This window comes from Sus scrofa, chromosome 18 (genome assembly GCF_054392235.1).
Source record: "Sus scrofa isolate SSC_HxYL_T2T_F1_AM1 chromosome 18, Sscrofa_HxYL_maternal_Yorkshire_Landrace_v2.0, whole genome shotgun sequence".
Classification (NCBI taxonomy): domain Eukaryota; kingdom Metazoa; phylum Chordata; class Mammalia; order Artiodactyla; family Suidae; genus Sus; species Sus scrofa.
The window spans coordinates 51,446,305-51,465,676 of record NC_139400.1 but is presented as its reverse complement, the minus strand read 5'-3'; the positions used below and the strand labels follow the sequence as shown (position 1 = coordinate 51,465,676).

The following is a 19,372-nucleotide window of genomic DNA, read 5'->3' as shown; positions in this document are numbered from 1 at the left end:
ACATTAGGGTGGTAAATTGTGTATTTTACAATAAAAAGTCTCAAAGTAGGCAAAACATGGGAAGATGACATGCAGAAATTAAAGTAGCTGTGTTAGCTTTGGGTCATAAGCATTATTTAAAATGGTCTCTAATATGGATACTGCTTTGATAGCAAAAGCAAAATACGATGACAGAGACAAAGGGAAAAAAAGCTGGAGGTATTTTGATATGTTATTTGCTCATAAAAGCACCCGAGGAGTTGTGGGAAAAATCAGAAACGGAACACCCTTGAACTTATTTTGTAACTTATTTTTATTTCAAATCTTTTAAAAAATATTACAGAACACTGGGGACCTATAAACTTCTCAGGGGTTTGTGCTTCTAAAAGTTTTCAGCTGGTCTTGGGTGCAGTTACCTTAGGTTGACGGCTGTGAGCATCAGGCTGGGAAGGGACCCCCCCCTCAACTTCTCCCCCCCACCCCCACCCCCGCCCCCCGTGTGGTAACCTGAGCTTTGGTTTCCTTACCAGCTAATTCCATTTTCATTAAAATTCCTGTCTAGGAGCCTGGGATAATGGTCACCGTTTTGCCTTTCAGCTCCAGAGCAAGGGTTTGGTTTGGTTGTTTTCCTGTAAATGAGCAATTAGTTACTGGAAGCAGACGTGTGTCACACCTGGAAAAGGACCAACACCGCGGAGCCAAATGCGCCTTCTGAGCTGGGGACCTGAAAGGGACACCTGTCAGAAGCTGGAGGGCCCGGCTCTGGGCCGTGGTGCCAGCGTCCTCTCTGTTCTTACTGTGAAGATAGGAAGGCACCTCCCTCGATCCAGTGAGTGACACTTCGATGGTGGGGCCCTTCGGCAGGAATGGTGACAACTAACAGCTATGCTTTTCCCTGAGGAAGCTAGGGTAGTGCAGGAGGCTTGATGCTGAATGTTTTTAGACCTGAGCTTTGAGAACTTTCAGTCCGTCCCATCTTTGACCTTTTTGGGAAGTTCTCTAAGTCTCAGAGTGAGAAGAGGACACCTGCGGGTGAGAAATGGTTTTATGCCATCACATCACATGTGGGGCATCAACCCTGCGCCAGGCACTGTGCTAACCGCTTTCCATGTATCGGCTCATTTAATCCTCACAACAGCCCCACGAGCCGGTACTCTGGGATCCCCACTTCTCAGGACGTGGCCCAAAGCCCCACAGTGACTTGACACCGCTCCTAAGTTCCCAGTCAGCATGGACGTGCCATAAATGTAGGTCTGAAAAATGGGAGCTGTAATTTCTGTCCTCAAATCAACCCATGTGTCCCGTGGAAAGAAACAGTCATGTCCCAAGTTCACGAAATTCCTTCGTAGCCCCTCCCCCAATTTTCAACTCTTTTCCTTGATTTGGAAAAGCCTCCACTTCTCTGCACAGGAGCTCACCTCTGGGTACTGGAGAAACTTTCCAGCAAATTAGGAGGCTGGTTGCACTTTTATAAGAAAAACAGAACATCTATCATTTACCATCTAGATGATCAACGTACTTCCAAGTCAGAATTTAGGTCAACACCATACAAATCCAACTTCCCTTAGAGGCAGCAGTTTTGACAGTCTCTAAAAGCAGTAATATTTGGCACTTTCTGGGTACATTTTAGGCTTAAAAGTTGAGCGTTCGCACTTTAATAAAATATGAAGGCGTCCGCTGAGGAGTGTGGTTCTCTCGGCAAGTCTGAAGTCTGTTCTAAGCCCCTTGACCTTGAACTTCCCAACGCTCTTTCCTTTGTCCTTTCTGGTTGTGTCTGCGGCCCAGAGAGTTGCTGCTGTTGGGGGTGACAAGTAGGCAAATACTCAAATGGGGGGATAGGAACCCCCAAAGCAGTGCTTTAGGGGAACCGTCCCCTGAGGCTGAGTGACTGTGTGGGATTTTCCCCATTGCCTTCAGGGCTAACCTCCTGCACTGCTCCCTTCCTAACAGGGGCTGCAGCAGAAAGCCAGCTGGGCTTCTGAGAACTCGCAGATTCCGCTGGAGAACCCCCTGCCCCTCTCATGCTTGGTGCCTCTTGCCGCAGGGGATGCGGGCCCACCTCGGTGCACCCCCGGGCAGTGAACAGCCGAGGAAGGCAGCAGATGTCAAGGCTGGCTGGCCAGGACTCACCCCAGCCCAGCGGTGAGGGCTGTGGAACTCAGCCCTGCCAGTGTATCCTGGCCTCTGCCACACCAGACTCAAGTCCTTTCTTCTTAGAAGCCGCCTGGTGGATCGAGCGGTCAGATGGAAGGCCTCCAATGCTTCTTCTGCTGTTTCTGGTCCTGTGGTAGGTGAGGGGCCCTCAAAGGATCACAGAGAGGATGCCTCTGGCCTTCTCTGGTCAGGCTCGCCCCACAGCACCCCAGGCCCCGCCCCCCATGCAGTGAGTGCCTCTGAGGGAGCCAGGCCTGGGGTTCAGGGGTCATAGCACGCTCACCACCCCAAGTCCCTTTTGAAAATCCCAGATCCAGGCAATTAGAAATAATGAGTGTTTTTGGTATTTTACCTAAAGAACAAAGTTACCTGGTCATTGGGCCCCCTCCCCCACGTAGCATCCCCCACGTGCCCCCCGGGGTGGCCCGCTCTGCTGGCTGGGGCCTCAGGGGCCCTGACTCTTGCCTGTGACTCAGTCACCCTCACAACTGCTTGGGGGCAGAAGAGATTTCCCTCCCCCAGCAGGGCAAGAGAGGAAGAAGCTCCTGTTTGGGTGCCAGGGCCCAAGGGCAATCCAGGCGCTTTTCCTTTTGGAGGTGGGCACTGATCCTTCCTCCCGCCCGGGGCACCTCTGCGCACAGCATCAGCCTGCCAGAGGCCAGCCCCGCCACGTGAAGGGCTGAGCGGAGACTCAGCATCACCAAGGCATCGTCCTGTCCCTCAGACTGGCTAGGAGGGCAGCCTGCGATCTTTGTCAGTGCACAGTGAGACTCCAGGACCCAAACCGAAGCCTGTGTGGTGGGTCCTTCTCTTGGCCCTGACTCCCAACCAGACCCCCCTACACACCGCCGGATCGCCACCTGCGAACTGGGGAGGGCTTCAGAGGAAGAGAACATTTCAGGTAAAAACTCTCTTGTTCGTTGAGCACCTCTTCCCCAAGAAACAGGGCACCAACTCTGCACCCTGCCCTCAACGCTTCAGGGAACAGGGCAAGGATCCACTCACTCCCCCTGGGCTTTGGGCAGGTGTTCGTCAGAGCTCAAGGTCTCATTCCTCTAGTTGCAGATGAAAATGCACCTGGCTGTGCATTAACCCCTCTTCACAGTGTGTTCACAGTCACTGAAACAGCCTGTGCTTTTCTGAGGCACTGTCACCGCTGCTCAGGGACTCTGCCAATCAGGGCCCCTGCACGGAGGTTGGTTTGCACCCTGAAGGCAGGGTTCCCGGAAGCCCCGCCTCAGCTGCCCGTGGCCGTGTTTCAAACCTCCAAGTCAGACAACGGCTCAGAAACAGACAATCCGCTTCTCGTCTTCAAAGACTTTGGCCTCCTCTGGCTTTATCAGGTTTCCATTTAAGCTGGTGGAGAAAAACAACACAGGTCAGTGTGAGGGATGATCGGACGTTCTCTTTCGCAACCCGCGTTCCTAACACACTCTTGGGCTTCATACAGCCCTGAAATTGAGGCCGACTGTCAAATACTAGGGGTTTTTTTCTTTTTTAACATTGAAGCATAGTTGATTTGCCGCGTTGCGTTAGTTTCGGGTACAGAGCAAGGCGATGCAGTATTTTTGCCGAGTATGTTCGGTTGCAGGTCATTACAAGATCACGGGGATAATTCTCTGGGCTGTACAGTGTGTCCTTGCTGCTTATCTATTTCACATCCAGTGATTCACATCTGTTACTCCCATGGCCCCAATCTGTGCTGTCCCCTTCCCTCTTTTGTAACCATATTAATCTTCTATGACTCTGTTTCTGCTTTGCAAATGTAAACATTTGTATGTTTTAGATTTTATAGATAACTGATATCATAGAGTATTTGTCTTTGACTTATTTCACAGAGCATAATGTTCTCCAGGTGCATTCATATTGCTGCAAATGGCAGAATTTCATTGCGGTTCTTTTTTTGACTAATATTCCTGTGTGTGTGTGTGACATCGTAATCCAGTCATCAGCCGACGGGCACTTGGTTTGCTTCCGTGTCTTGGCTGTTGTGAAGAGTGCTACTGTGAACATTGGGGGGCATCTATCTTCTCAAATTAGTGTTTTAATTTTTTCTGGGTATATACCCAGGTGTGGAATTACTGGATCATATGGTAGTTCTGTTTTTAGTTTTTGAAAAGAAACTCTATACTGTGTTACACAGCGGGCGCACCAATTTATGTTCACACCAATTTATGTACGAGGGTTCCCTTTTCTCCACACCCTCACCAACATTTGTTGTTTGTAGAACTTTTGATGATGGTCATGATATGATACCTCACTGTGCTCTGATTTGCATTTCTTTAATAATTAGCAATGTTGAGCATCTTTTCATGTGCCTGCTGGCCACGTGCATGTCTTTAGAAAAACGTCTGTCCAGGTGTTCTGCCTTTTTTTTTTTTTTTTTGTCTTTTTAGGGCCACATCCGCACCCTATGGAGGTTCCCAGGTGAGGGGTTCTGGAGCCATAGCTGCCGGCCTACACCATTGCCACAGCCACACAAGATCCGCGCCACGTCTGCGACCTACACCACAGCTCATGGCAACACCAGATCCTTAACCCACTGAGAGAGGCCAGGGATTGAACCTGCATCCTCATGGATACTAGTCAGATTCATTTCCACTGAGCCATGGTGGGAACTCCTGCCCATTTTTTAATCAAGTTGTTTTTTTGATGTTGGATTGTATGAGCTGTTTGTATATTTGGATATCAACCCCTCATTCATTGTATCATTTGCAAATATTTCCTCCCATTCTAGAATTGTCCTTTTGTTTTGCTAGTGGTTTCCTTTGTTGCACAAAAGCTTTTAAGTTTAATTAGGTTTTTGCATACATTTTTGCTTTTAGTTCTTTTGCCTTAGAAGACTCACCCAAGAAAAAATATTGCTAAGATTTATGTCGTAGAGTGTTCTGCCTATCTTCTCTTCCAGGAATTTTATGATTTCTGGTCTTACTTTAGGTCTTTAAATCATTTTGAATTTATATTTGTGTATGGTGTGAGGGAATGTTCTAATCTCGTTTTACATACAGCTATCCAGTTTTCCAGCACTGCTTATTGAAGAGATTGTCTTTTCTCCATTGTATATTCTTGCCTACTTTGTGGCACATTAATTGACCCTAGGTATGTGGATTTATTTCAAGGCTGTCTGTTCTGCTCCATTGAGCTATGTGTCTGTTTTTGCGCCAACACTACAGTGTTTTGATTACTGAAACTTTGTAGTATACTCTGAAGTCTGGGAGCATTATACCTCCAAATGTGTTTTTTCTTGGAATTGCTTTGGCAACTCAGAATCTTTTGTGGTTCTATATACATTTTAGGATTATTTGTTCTCGTTCTGTGAAGTGTCATGAGTATTTTTACAGAGATTGCATTACATCTGTAGATTGCTTTGGGTAGTATGGCCATTTTAATAACACTAACTCTTCTAATCCAAGAGCATGGAGTATCTTTCCATTTCTTTGAATCATCTTCAATTACCTTCATCAATGTTTTAGAGTTTTCAGACTATAAGTCTTTCACCTCCTTGATTAAATGTATTCCTAACAAGTTTTTAATGTGATTTTAACTAGGATTTTTTTTGCTTTCTATTTCATCCTTAGAGTATATAAACACAAAATGATTTCTGAATATTAGTCTTATATCCTACAATTTTGCTGGATTCACTTATTAGTCCTAAGAGTTTTTGAGTGGAGACTTCAGGGTTCTCTATATAGAATAGCATGTCATCTGCAAATAGTAACAGTTTTCTCTCTTCCCTTCCAATTTGGATGCCTTTTCTTTCTTTTTATTGTCTGACTATGGGGCGAGGACTTCCAATACTATGTTAAAGTGGTGATGACTTTGTTGCTCACCCATTCTAAATGTAATAGTTTGCATGTACTACCCCCAAACTCTCAGTCCATCCTACTCCTTCTCCTGTCCCCTTTGGCAAACACAAGTCTGTTCTCTATGCCTGTGAGTCAGTTTTCTGTTTTGTAGATAGGTTCATTTGTGCCGTAATTTAGATTCCACATATATGTGACATCATATGGCACTTGTCTTTCTCTTTTTAACTTATTTCACTTAGTATGATGATCTCAAGTTGCATCCATGTTGCTGCGAATGGCATTACTTCATTCTTTTTCATGGCCGAGTAATATTCCATTGTATATATGTACCACAGCTTCTTAATCCATTCACCTGTTAATGGACACATAAGTTGTTTCAATGCCTTGGTTAATGTGAATAATGCTGCTGTGAATATAGGGGTGCATGTATCTTTTTGAATTATGCTTTTGTCTGGATATATGGATATGCCCAGGAGTGGGATTGCTGATCATGGTAATTCTATTTTTAGTTTTCTGAGGAACTTCCGTAATGGCTGTACCAATTTATATTCTCGCCAACAATGTGGGGGGGGGGGGTCCCTTTTCTCCACACTCTCTCCAGCATTTATTTGTAGACTTATTAATAATGACCATTCTGACCAGTGTGAGGTGGCACATTATAGTTTTGATTTGCATTCCTCTAATAGTGATTTTGAACATCTTCTCATGTGCCTACTAGCCATCCATAGATCTTCTGTGGAGAAATGTGTATTTAGATCTCCTGCCCATTTTTTGATTGGATTGTTTTTATGTTGTCTGAGTTGTTTGTAGATTTTGGAGATTAAGTCCTGAAGGCTTATTTTGCATTGTTTGCAACTATTTTCTCCCATTCCATAGGTTGTCTTTTTTTAAAATGGTTTCTTTTGCTATGCAAAAGCTTGTAAGTTTGATTAGGTGCCATTTGCTTATTTTTATTTCTATTGCCTTGGGAGACTGACCTAAGATTTGTACAGTTTATGTCAGAGAATGTATTGCCTATGTTCTTTTCTAGGACTTTTATGGTGTCATGTCTTAAGTCTTTAGGACATTTTGAGTTTATTTTTGTGCATGGTGTGAGGCTGTATTCTAGTTTCATTGATTTACATGCAACTGTCCTATTTTCCTAGCACCAATTGCTGAAGAGACTTTTTCCCATTTTATATTCTTGCCTCCTTTGTTGAAGATTAATTGACCATAGGTGTCTGGGTTTATTTCTGGGCTGTTTTGTTCCATTGATGCATATGTCTGTTTTTGTACCAGTATCACACTGTATTGATTACTGTAGCTTTGTAGTATTGTCTGAGGTGTGGGAGAGTTATGCCTCCCGCTTCCTCCCCCTCCCCAATTGCTTCAGCAATTCTGGGTCTTTTATAGTGCCATATAAATTTTTGGATTATTTTAGTCCTTTGAAAAATGGCATGGGTAATTTGTTAGGGATCACATTAAATCTAGAGATTACTTAGCATAGAACGGCCATTTTAATAATAGTTCTTCCAGTCAATGAGCATGAGGTATATTGCTGATTTCTTTGAATCAGCTCTACTTTATTAGTATTTTAAAGTTCTCGGTATATAAGTCGTTCACCTCCTTGCTCAGGCTTATTCTTGGGTATTTTATTTTTTTGGAGTGTGATTTTAAAAGGTATTTTTTTACATTCCTTTTCTGATACATCATTGTTAGTATACAGAAATGCAACCAATTTCTGAATGTTAATTCTTTTTCTTCTCTGATTGATGTGGCTAGGACTTCCAAATCTATGTTGAATAAATGTGAGAGTGGGTATCCTTGTCTTGTTCCAGAATTTAGCAAGAAGGCTTTTAGCTTTTCTCTATTATATTGCTGTGCACTTTTATTATGTTGAGATATGTTCTCTCTATAACCACTTTGGTAAGAGTTTTTTGAATCACAAATGGATGTTGAATTTTCTCAAATGCTTTTTCTGCAACTATTGAGGTGATCATGCGGGTTTTTTTTTACTTTTATTAATGTGGTGTATTACATTGATTGATTTGTATATGTGGAACCATCCTTGTGAACTTGGGATGAATCCTATTTGGTCATGACATATTTATGTGTGGTTGGATTTGGTTTGCTGAAATTTTGTTGAGAATTTTTACATCTATATTCATCAAAGATATTGGTCTATAATTTTTTTTTTTTGGTGGTATCTTTGTCTGGTTTGGGTGTTAGGGTGATGATGGTTTCATAGATTGTCTTTGGGACTATTCCCCCCTCTTCAATCTTTTCTAAGAGTTTGAGAAGGATTGACATGTTATTATTTGTATGTTTGGTAGAATTCACCTGTAAAGCCATCTGATCCTGGACTTTTATCTGTATGGAGTTTTTTTAAAAGTACATATTCTGTTTCACTTCTAGTGATTGGTCTGTTCAAATTATGTCTTAATTTTGGTGGACTATGTTTCTAGAAATTTGTCCAATTTCTTCGAGGTTGTCAAATGTGTTGGCTTATAATTGCTCATAGTATTTTTTTTTATTTCTGCAGTGTCAGTTGAGATTTCCTCTTTTTCATTTCTTATTTGGGTTTCTTTCCTTATTGTTGAGTCTGGCCATAGGTTTGTCAATTTTGTTTACCCTTTCAAAGAACCAGGTCATGGTTTTACTGGATTGTAATCTTTGCTTCCTCTCTGATCTTTATTTCCTTCCTTCTTCTGACATTAGGTTTTATTTGTTCTTTTAGGTGATAGGTTAGATTGTTTGAGATTTGTCTTACTTTTTGAGGAAGGTCTGTATCACTATGGGTTTCCCTCTAAGAATTGCTTTTGTAGCATCCCATTGATTTTGTATGCTTATATTTTCATTGGCATTTTTCTCAAGATTTTTTTCCTTGACCCACTGGCTTTTTAGCAGCATGTTATTTTATCTCCATGTAGTCACTTTTTTTCTCATTTAGTTTCCTGTGGTTGATTTCTAGTTTTATACCATCGTGGTCAAAGAAGATACTTGAAATAAATTCTATACTCTTAAATTTTTTGAGGTTTTGTGCCCCAATATGTGGTCAATCCTAGAGAATGTTCCATGTGCACTTGAAAAGAATGTATATTTGGGGTTTTTTTGGATGTAATGTCCTGAAAGTATCAATTAAGTCTAACTGTTCTATTGGGTCATTTAGGATTTCTGTTGCCTTTTTTCTGTCTAGAAGACCTGTCCATTGATATGAGTGGGGTGTTAAGATCTCTATTATTGTATTCCCATGAAATTCTCTTTTTAATGTCTGTATTTTTTAATTTATTTGGGTGCTCCTATATTAGGTGAATATATGTTGAGTGTAGTATCCTCTTGTTGAATTAATCCTTTTTACCATTAATAGTGTCCTTTTCTTTATAGCCTTTGTTTTAAAGTCTATTTTGTCTAACATGAGTATTGTGATTCCTGCTTTCCTGTTATTTCTGTTTGCATGAAATACCTTTTTCCATCCCCTCATTTTCAACCTATGTGTGTGTCCTTTGCCCTAATGTGGGTACCTTGTAGGCATCATATTGCAGGCTCCTGTTATTTTTTTCTTTAATCCAGTCTGCCATTCTATGTCTTTTGATTGGAACATTCAGTCCATAGACATTTTAAGGTAATTACTGATGTTTTTATTGCCATTTTAAAACTTATTCTCCAGTTGACCCCATGTTTCTTTTTTATTCCTTTTTCTTTTTGTGGTTTGTTTTCTTTTTATTTTATGCTTATGTCCCTGTCTTTTTGTTTTCTGTGAATCTATTGTTTGTTTTTGATTTGTGGTTGCCTTGTTTTTCCAAGTATGTTAACCCCTTCCTATATCTGCTTGCTTTAGACTGAACTTTTGCTGTTCCTTGTGTTTAATCATCACTTTCATGAATAGTTTTGTTTTCCTTTTTGATCTGTATACCGGCTTATTTAATTGGTTACTTTCCAACTGTGATTCCTCCATCTTATATCTTCCTACTCCTTTCCTATTTAGAGGAGAACTTTCAATACTTCTTTTAGGGTAGGTTTGGTATTGTTGTATTCTTTTAGTTTTTGCTTGTCTGAGAACTTATTTCTATTATTTTAAATGATAATCTTGCTGGGTAGAGTGTTCTAGGTTGCAAATCTTTCCCTTTCAGAATTTTGTAAAGCATTTTTTTTTTTTTTTACATAAGAGTTGCAGCATTTATTTCAGGTTGTCTCTTGTTTTGTTTTTGTCACAACCATAGCATGTGGAAGTTCCCAGGCCAGGGATCAAACCTGTACCCACAGCAGTGACCAGAGCCCTAGTGGCAAAAATGCAGGAGCCTTAACCTTCCCTTTCAGAATTTTTAATATATCTTGCCACTCTCTTCTGACCTGTGTGATTTCTGTGGAGAAATTAGCTGATAGATTTAAGATTTATGTGGGTTCCCTTGTAATTAGCTTTTTTTTTCCTCTTACTGCCATTAGAATCCTCTTAACTTTTGCCATTTTTACTATACTGTGTCTTGGTGAAGGTCTCTTTGGGTTCATTTTGTTGGGGACCCTCTGTGCCTCCTGTATCTCAATATGTTTTCTTTAGGTTTGAAATTTTCAACCATAATTTCTTCAAATACATTTTCAATACTCTTTTTTCTTCTCCTTCTGGGATCCCTATTATGTATAGATTGGCATGCTTTATATTATCCCGTAGGTCTCTTATATTGCTTTCATTTTTTTAAATTTGGCAGGCTGTCTGCTGTCCTGATTGGGTGAGCTCCATTATTCTATCTTCCAGGTCACTGATTTGTTCCTTTGCATTATTCATTTTACTATTCATTGCTTTTTAGCTCAGCTTTCAACTCAGAAAAGGAACTTTCTAAAATTTCCTGGCTTATCCTTATAAGCTTCTAGTTCATTTTTACAGTAATCTGCATTACTGCTGCTAGCTCTTCTGACTTCGTTCAGTATGTTCAATACCTCCTTTTTGAACGCAGTGTCTGTTAGACAGGAGAAGTCTGTTTCATTCTTTGCTCCTTCAGGGGAATTCTCCTGTTCTTTTAACTGGGAATGGATTCCCTGCTTCTTCATTTCTCTTACTTTTTGAGTTTAGGAGAAACAATTATCTACTATAGTCTGGTAACACTATTTATATGCAGGAGTGCCCCTGGGTAGCTTGTGTGAGTTTACTGTTTTTTTTTGCAAGAGGGCTGCTTTTGGTTTGGATACTTGCTGTCTCTTCCCTCAGTGTGCACAGGCCATTATCCCCTTGTTAGTGGGTGTGCAGGTGCATAGCCATGCATGGTCCCAGGGAACTGGTGGCAATGGGCAGTGCCTGGACACATGGCTCTTGGTAATGGTAGCAACCCCTGGGGTGGTGTCCACCTATGTGCTCTTGCTTATCCTCTTAGACTCCTCTTAGGGGCACAGGTCCCAACTCAATGTTTTTTTCCCCCATCCTACCCTATTACATGAGCATCTTTCTTGCAGCCTTTGTTGTATAGTTCTCCTGCCAGTTTCCAGTTAGTTTTCCATGAGACCTGTTCCACATGTAGATGTATTTTTGATGTATCTATAGTGGGGAGTGAGTGCCACACCCTCTTACTCTGCCATCTTGATGACTTCTTTGCTGTGAATATTAATCCTTTCTGGTTACTATAACACTATGGACTGGGTCTCACTAAAGTCACCCCTAGTCTCTATAAACCTGACTTTAAGTGATATTTCAGAACTTGTCTTTCTTGACCTTCACAGGCATTTGGTTATCTTGCCCTCTCCCTCCTCCTTGAAATACTACCTACCCATGGCAAGATACTATGCTGATTTCTTTCCTACATCTGGCCACTCCATCTCAGTTGCCTTTTTATATTCTCCTCCATGTGACCTCTAAATCATAAAGTTCTTCCTGGCTTAGGGCTCAGCCCTCTTTCCCAGGCAACTTCATCTATCCTTGACCTCATCCATATGTCAGCGACCTGGGCCAGGCCTCTCTACTGTAGAGCCACTTAACTGCTTGGCATCCTCACTTGGATGTCCCCGAGGCCCTTCAAAGTTGCCACATCTCCCCAGGGTTGCCTAGCTTGATAAATGGTACCACTCTTCATCCAGTTGTGCAAGTTAGTAACCTGGGGGGGGCGGTCAGCCTTGATTCCTTTTCCCTCATCTTCATATTCTATCACGAAGTTCCATTTTACTCCCTAAACATCTCTAGAATGGCTCCCTGGAACCTGGCTGTATGTTCACCACCACCATCCTGGTCTGAGCACCCATCATCTTTTCTCCAGCTCACTGCAATGTTCTAAGGACTATTCCTAGAGGAGGCACAGTGGCCTCTTTATAATGTAAATCTAACCACATTCCTCTTTGCTTCAAACCCTTCAATGACTTTCTGTTGCTTTTAGGATAAAGACCAAAATACATAACATGACCTACAGACCTTTTGTGGTCTAGTCTTTCCCATGTCCTCCACCTCCTGGTGCTCCCTCTTCCACTCTGTCTGAACCACAGGGCACATTAGTTTCTTACTGTTTTTCAAGGGAATCATGTTCTTTCCTGCCTCAGAGCCTTTGCACATGCTGTTCCCCCTACCTGGAACACTTTCCCTCCCATCTCAGTTGACCAACTCCTATTCATCCTCCCTGACTCAGTTTAAAAGCCACTTCCTTAGAGAGACCTTTCCTGAGACCTCTTCTATACTAGGTTCCTTTCTTTGCTTTCCCCTTTCTAGGATTAGAGACAGGATGGCAGAGTAGGACTTGAGCTCACCTCCTCTCATGAAAACACCAAAATCACAACTATTAAATAACCATAAGCAAAAAAGACTGGAAACTACAAAAAAAAAAAAAAAAAAAAAAAAAAAAGAATACACCTAAAGGCAAAGAAGCCACAACAAGACGGTAGGAGGGGTGCTTTCATGATATAAGCCAATCCCATACTCAGTGGGTTGGCAATCTATACACTGGAAAATAACCGTATCACAGAGACTGTCCCCCAGGAGTGAGCGTCGTGAACCCCATGTCGGGGTCCCCAGCCTGACAAGGCCAGCCGGACTTGAGGGCAGGAGCCCCACAGGACTGGGGGAAACAGAGAATCCCCTCTTGGAAGGCACATGCAAGCTTCCATGTGCACTAGGTGCCAGGTTAAAGGGGGGACTTCATGAGAATCTGGGCCAGACCTCCCTGCAGGTCTTGGAGGGGCTCCTAGGGAGGCAGGGCTCAGGCAGCTGTGGCTCACTGTGGGAGCAGAACACTGGAGGCAGAGGCTCCAGGGCATCAGCATGAGCTCCCCTGGAGGCTGCCATTTTGGAAAATCCGGGCCCCACCCAGGAGCCCCCAGGGCTGAGAATCCGCAGGCCCAGCAACCAATAGGGTGGGAACACTGCCCTACCCCTGCGCAGACAGGCTGCCTTAAGTCCTCCTAGGCACACAGCCGCCTCTAATCACACCCCTTGACACGGCCCTGCCCACCAGAGGTACAGGACCCAGCTCCACCCACCAGTGGGCCAGCACCATCCCTCCCACCATGAAGCCTACAGGAGCCCCGGGATCCACTTCATCCACCAGGGGGCAGACACCAGAAGCAAGGGGGCCACACCCCTGCAGCCTGCAGAAAGGAGACCGCAAACACAGAACGCCAGACCCAATGCAACGGCAGAGACACATGCTCCAGACGAAAGAACAAGACAAATCCCCAGAACAACCAAGTGAAGTGGAGATGGGCAACCTAGATGAAAAAGCGTCCCCCTTTCCAGCACGCGTCATGACTGGAATTAAATAACTACTTGAATAATGTTTTCCTTGACTGTTTATCTCCCTCACTAGATGATAAACCTGTGAGAACAGGTCCACGCTGTTCCCACTGGATTCTTGGTGCCAACACACCGCCTGGCACCCAAGCACTTTGTTGTCTCACAAATGAAGCACTGAAGCTCAGTGCCGAGTCATGGGGACTCAGCAGTGACCATGACACAGGCCCGACCGTCAAGGAGCTCCCAGACAGCCATTACCATGGAGTGTAGTAAATGCTATCAATTGCAATGTCAGGTCATTGAACGCTTCCATTTCTGTCTTTGAAGGCAGAACTCACTGCGGGTCTTCTAACTTCAAGTTCTTTTTGGACAGGGATGAGGCAGGAAAATGGCAGGACCGATGATGAGTCCGGGGAGATGGTTCAAGGTCATCTGTGCCAGTGGTGGCTCCAGACAGAGATGCTCCCTCATCCCCAGCCCTGGTCCCATGGAGTCACATACCTGCGACGAGCCAGGGACTGAAGTGGAGATGCTCCTGGGCCAGGCCCCGAGCCCTCGGTCTTGCCCTCTTCTCTGACTCCTCCTGACACACCTGCACCTCCTTCAGCCTCTGCACAGCCTGCCTTGAAGCTAGACATCTGGTCCTCCAAGAACAGTTCCTTGCGTGGGAACAGTGGGCCTTGGAGGCGGGGAGGGAGCAAGGCCCATTTTCAAGCTGGACAGAATTCAAGCAGCTGCCTATCCTCACAACCATTCTAACCAGCCGCTGAGAACAAAGTCAGCTGGGGTCCAAAGCTGTTCTGCAGCCTGGCCTGTCTCCCTCTTCTCCCCCTCTGCCTGCTGCCCGTGAAAGACAGAGGCATCAGGAAACAGGGCGGTTCCAGGGGAGGGATCGCAGGCTGAGGGTGGCTGGAGATGAATGCAAACTAAAACCCCGTTGGCTCTCCAGGGCCTTCCAGGCTGAGAAGCAGGCTCAGCTTTGCAGGTGCACCCACTCCAGCCCCTCCACTGAGCTGGCTGGAGCTGGGCTCTCCTCTCTGGGACAGTGTTTGACTGTGACCCCAAATAAGAACAGCATTTTACATTGTGAAGCAGCCTCTGTGCATATGCACATACCCACATCTGAAACAAGATTATGAAATAATATCATACTATGCATAGAGCATTCATCTGCCCCATTTCATTTTTTAAATAGTGCTGGTTGCAACCCACCAAACTGATCTGATGCTTCACTAACAAGTTCCAAAGCAAAGGTTTTTGTTTGTTTTTTAGGGCCACACCCACGGCAAATGAAAGTTCCCAGGCTAGGGGCTGACTCCGAGGAGCTGAGGGGGCTGACCTATGCCACAGCCACAGCAACACCAGATCCGAGCCTCATCTGAGACCTACACCACAGCTCACGGCAATGCCAGATCCTCTGACCCACTGAGTGAGGCCAGGGATTGAAGCCACATCCTCATGGACGCTAGTCAGCTTCATTACCCCTGAGCCACAATGGGAACTCAAGCTTAAAAACCACTGCTCTAGGAGCTGAGGTCAGGGAGCTAGCTGGACCTTGATTTATTTGTTTTGGCTGTGAAATTCTCCCCAGTCGTAAAGAATTTAAGTACTGGCGTTAACGAGTAACTACTCCCTGAGCTAAAGGTTTGGCTCACCGTGAGGCTGTTCTGGAGACCTCAGGGACCACGGTGGAAGCAGGAACTCCTGTGGTCTCTGTCCCCAAGGGGAACCCAGCCCCGCCCCTGGCAGGTTCTCCACGCAGGTCTGAGCCTCACCCTGTGCTGGGCTGTCTCAGGCCAGGCCCAGGTTAGACAGCAAATACCAGAGTGCTTGAGGGTCTAGGTTCAGGGACATGGAGCCCCCTGTTCTCAGCTCAGTTATACCAGTACTCAGAAGCAATCAGGCCCTTTCTGTCCAGTTAACTGCTGTTTCCCTAGCACTTAACTGTTGCTGATGGGCTGTCCGGCCACCGCTTATAGGACAAGCCCAGTCCTACCTCGGGGCCATATGTGTCCTGTGGGAGGTGCAAGAAATGGACTGAGGCTCGACTCTGCAGTCAGGCCGACGGCCTGCTTTCCTCTGCCAGCAAAAGCGAGTCCTCAGAGCAGAAACCGGAAGTCAGAAAAGACCACCCTCTGCCCAAATCCAGCCTGGAAGCCCAGAGAAGCAAAAGAAGGAGCTTCAAACTCTGGGCCAACACGGCCAACAGGCATGTTTGGATCTCAGAGAGATTCACTTTCAGGGGGATGCCCTCTCCCGGTCCATTTGCCCCCAAGCAGCCCAGGACTGCAGGCAGGATGGGGGGCTGGGGAGGGGAGCCCCCACTATGGAGGCAGAGTGTGGGCTGAATTCCAGCCTCTCCTCTTAGGTGTGACCTTGGTCTGGGCCTCAGTTTCCACATCTGCGAAACAGAGATGATACTACCTCCTTCACAGAGGGTTGAGAAGATGAGAAGTAAAGCGAGACTGCCCCCCAGTGTGTGTGGCACACAGCCCGTGGTGCTGAGTCACCCGTCGTCGTTAATAGTATTATTGCAACAAGCAGTGCGTTGGTCTTACCAAATCTCCATTATGCCAGTGTTGTTCTGTAAGGCATCCGCCAGCCGGGCAGTCCCCCTGGCTGTGATCTGGTTCTGGATAAGCCTGAAAGAAGAACATATCTCTTGTATCAAAATAATACTGGATTAAATCCTCCTGCTTCGCTCCGAGGTCGGAAGGGTGTGATGGGCTACGGGACAGACGGGGCAGAGGAAGAACCGAGTCCGTGCGACCTTTAATCTGGCCAGGCTTATCTAGATCAGGCCCATGAGAATCAAGGTCATACTTTACAATGATTAATTTTCCTGTCTATTTGGGACTGAGTATAAGGTATCTATACATTCACATGCAGGTAGTTTAATACATGAACACACACACACACGTGTGCTTGATGTTTTTCATCGCGGGGATACCCAATCGAAATGGTTTGGAGACCACCAGTCTGAACAAAAACTCGGTTCATCTGGGGAACAGGCAGTCTGATGTCCACTTCCAGGTGGCTAAAGAAAGGCAGTTTGTTTTGTTTTTGCTTTTTTAGGGCCGCACCTGTGGCAAATGTCAGTTCCCAGGCTAAGGGCTCAGATCAGAGCTACAGCTGCTGGCCTACACCACAGCCACAGCAACACCAGATTGGAATCACATCTGTGACCTACACCACAGCTCACGGCAACACCAGATCCTTAACCCAGTGAGTGGGGCCAGGGATTGAACCAGAGTCCTCACGAATACTAATCGGGTGCATTACCGCTGAGCCACAATGGGAACTCCTTTTTTGGGGGGTGGGGGGCAAGGCAATGTTTAAAGTTAAATAGTATTTAAAGAGCTGGCCATTCTCTTCTTTGGGGGAAACACAGGTTTCCAAGATGGTCCCATGTCCTCTCCACCATTCGAGAGGGAGGGAGGAGAAACAGGTCGGCTGCTACTCGTGGGGCCCAGTGAAAAGCACCCCATTCTGCTGGGGAGCAGTCATCCCAAGGAAGCAAAGGTTGCAGATAGAGCTGGGAAGTTGGGGCAACTCCTGAAACGCTCTCCTGGGAAGCTATGCTTCCAACTCACCCAGGAAACACCTGCAGCACAAGGCAGCGATGTGTCTAAGCTTCATCACAGGCTCACTCCTCAGCCCCTGCTATGTGTAGAATAAAGCTGCTGCTGAACTTGACCCTTAGAAATTCTAGGCTCTGATCCAAGAAGGCAGCCCTACCAGCAGGAAAAAGGGCCATGTTATGGTGACTGATGGGATTACAGAAATGCACTATCTCATAGTGATTAAAAGTTCCCCTCACATGCATAACCCGTTCTTCACTTCTCAGCTATAGGTCCTTGAAGAAATCAGCTATCTGTGCTTCAGTTGCCGGATCTGTAAAATGGGAATAACTACGAGAGCACCCCCTATCCCCGGGATGTGAGGTTCCAGTAGGAGGATGTATACGAAGCCATTCTCACAGCCTCTGCCCAGAGGAAGGGAGCTCCTGTCACCTGAGCACCCAGGACTAGGTGGCAGTGCTGCTGCCATGGCCCAGGGATCCCCGCCACACCTCCCAAAGGCTGGCGCCCTGGGCTCAGTGGCAGAGGTGACGACCTTCTGGTAAGCACGACCGCAATGCAACGTGGACATTTTTGCAAAAAAAAGGAGCAAAACTAGAACCCAGAAGTGAGCACAGCGTTCTGCATTCAGTTAACCTCTGTTTTCCAATCACCTCTTTCACGGTGGTGAATACTGGCACCACTTACACCTGGCTGGAGGTGGGTGACCTGCCTGTAGCCAAGGCTCGGTGGGAGGAGAAGTAAAAAGCTTGGCAGAGCTCAGGCACACATGCCCACTGGGGCCAGCTTCACCACGGCCAGCGTGTTCTGTGCACGCACAAAGAGCTTAGGTTTGTTCTCTAACCCTGTTCTAGCTCTGTTCTCCCTGGAGGGGCTGGCCTGACACCTGGGGAAGGGCATAAAAAAAGGCTATAGGCCATAAAGAAAAGGGGAAAAAACCCACCAGATGTGGAGTTCCTGTTATGGTGCAGGGAAACAAATCCAACTAGAATCCATGAAGATGCAGGTTTGATCCCTGGCCTCGCTCAGTGGGTCGGGGATCCAGCATTGCCATGAACTGTGGTGTAGGTCACAGATGTGGCTCAGATCCTTCATTGCTATGGCTGTGGTGTTGGCTGGCACCTGTCGCTCCGATTCGACCCCTAGCCGGGGAATTTTCATATGCCACAAGCGTGGCCCTAAAAAGCAAAAAAAAAAAAAAAAAAAAAAAAAACCCACCTCAAAAAAGCAAAATAACTAAACAAACAAAAATAAACCAACCAAATGTAAACGTAGAAACATAGAATACTCTGGATTTTTTTTTTAACTGAAGCTGACCTGCTAATCTAAAATTCATACGGAAATTCGAGGGACCCAGAATAGCCAAAACAATATTGAGAAAGAAGAACAAAGTGGGAAGACTCCCACTTCCTGATTTCAAAGCTTATCCCCCAGTTACAGTGATCAGGACAGTGTGGTCCTGGCCTAAGGATAAACACGTGGCTCAATGACCTGGAACAGAAAATCCAGAAATAAACTCAGACATTTGTGGTCAAGTAATTTTTGACGAAAGTGCCAGGGACTTTCAAAAGGGAAAGCGTCTTTTCAACAAGTGGTGCTGGACCCCTGGATCCCTACGTGCAATGAAATGAAGCTAGACCTCCACACCTGTGCCATTCGCAGGACTCAACCCCAAATGGATCAAAGACCTTAACGTAAGAGTGAAACTACAGCGCTTAAAGGAAATCTTTGTGACCTCAGGTTAGGCAATGACCTCTTAGTAAGATACCTAAAGCACAAGCAACTAAAGAAAAAAAAAAAACCCGATAAATTGGACTTCATCAAAATTTTAAAAATTGGGACTTCAAAAGCTCACTCTCAAGAAAGTGAAAAATCTCACAGAAAGAGAGGATTTGCAAATTGTGTACCTAGTAAGTGACCAGTACACAGAATATATAAAGAACACTAACAACTCAACAATAAAAAGGCACATAACCCTGGAGTTCCCCTGTGGCACGGCAGGTTAAGGATCTGGCATGGTCACTGCAATGGTTCGGGTTGCTTCTGTGGCACAGGTTGGATCCTTGGCCTGGGAACTTCTGAGGCCAAAAGGAAAAACAAAAAAAGGCACATCACCAGATTTACAAATGCACAAAAGATGTGGAGACAATTCTCCAGAGAAGATACACAAATGA

General features: G+C 45.2%; 1 protein-coding gene and 1 long non-coding RNA gene across 24 annotated transcripts in view; one reads left to right on the top strand and one right to left on the bottom strand.

Moving 5' to 3' along the window:
* Window positions 1-274: 274 nt before the first annotated feature.
* Window positions 275-19,372, bottom strand: part of NOD1 (nucleotide binding oligomerization domain containing 1) — a 78,364-nt gene continuing 59,266 nt past the window's right edge. For 13 of the 22 annotated variants that reach the window (XM_085004700.1, XM_085004707.1, XM_085004703.1 and 10 more), the window contains 2 exons: window positions 16,176-16,259; window positions 275-3,489 (listed from right to left, as the gene is read on the bottom strand). In XM_085004700.1, the coding sequence (XP_084860826.1) occupies window positions 3,417-3,489; window positions 16,176-16,259 (157 nt within the window). In that variant the 3' untranslated portion in view covers window positions 275-3,416. 22 annotated transcript variants of the gene reach the window in all.
* LOC146395039 (uncharacterized) lies at window positions 3,373-18,999 on the top strand. Of its 2 annotated transcripts, XR_014834035.1 has the most exons (3): window positions 3,373-3,511; window positions 13,991-16,798; window positions 18,274-18,999. It is a non-coding gene; the product is annotated as an uncharacterized LOC146395039 (long non-coding RNA). The 2 variants fall into 2 exon arrangements; XR_014834036.1 differs by lacking the exon at window positions 18,274-18,999 and having other exon boundaries at window positions 12,598-16,311.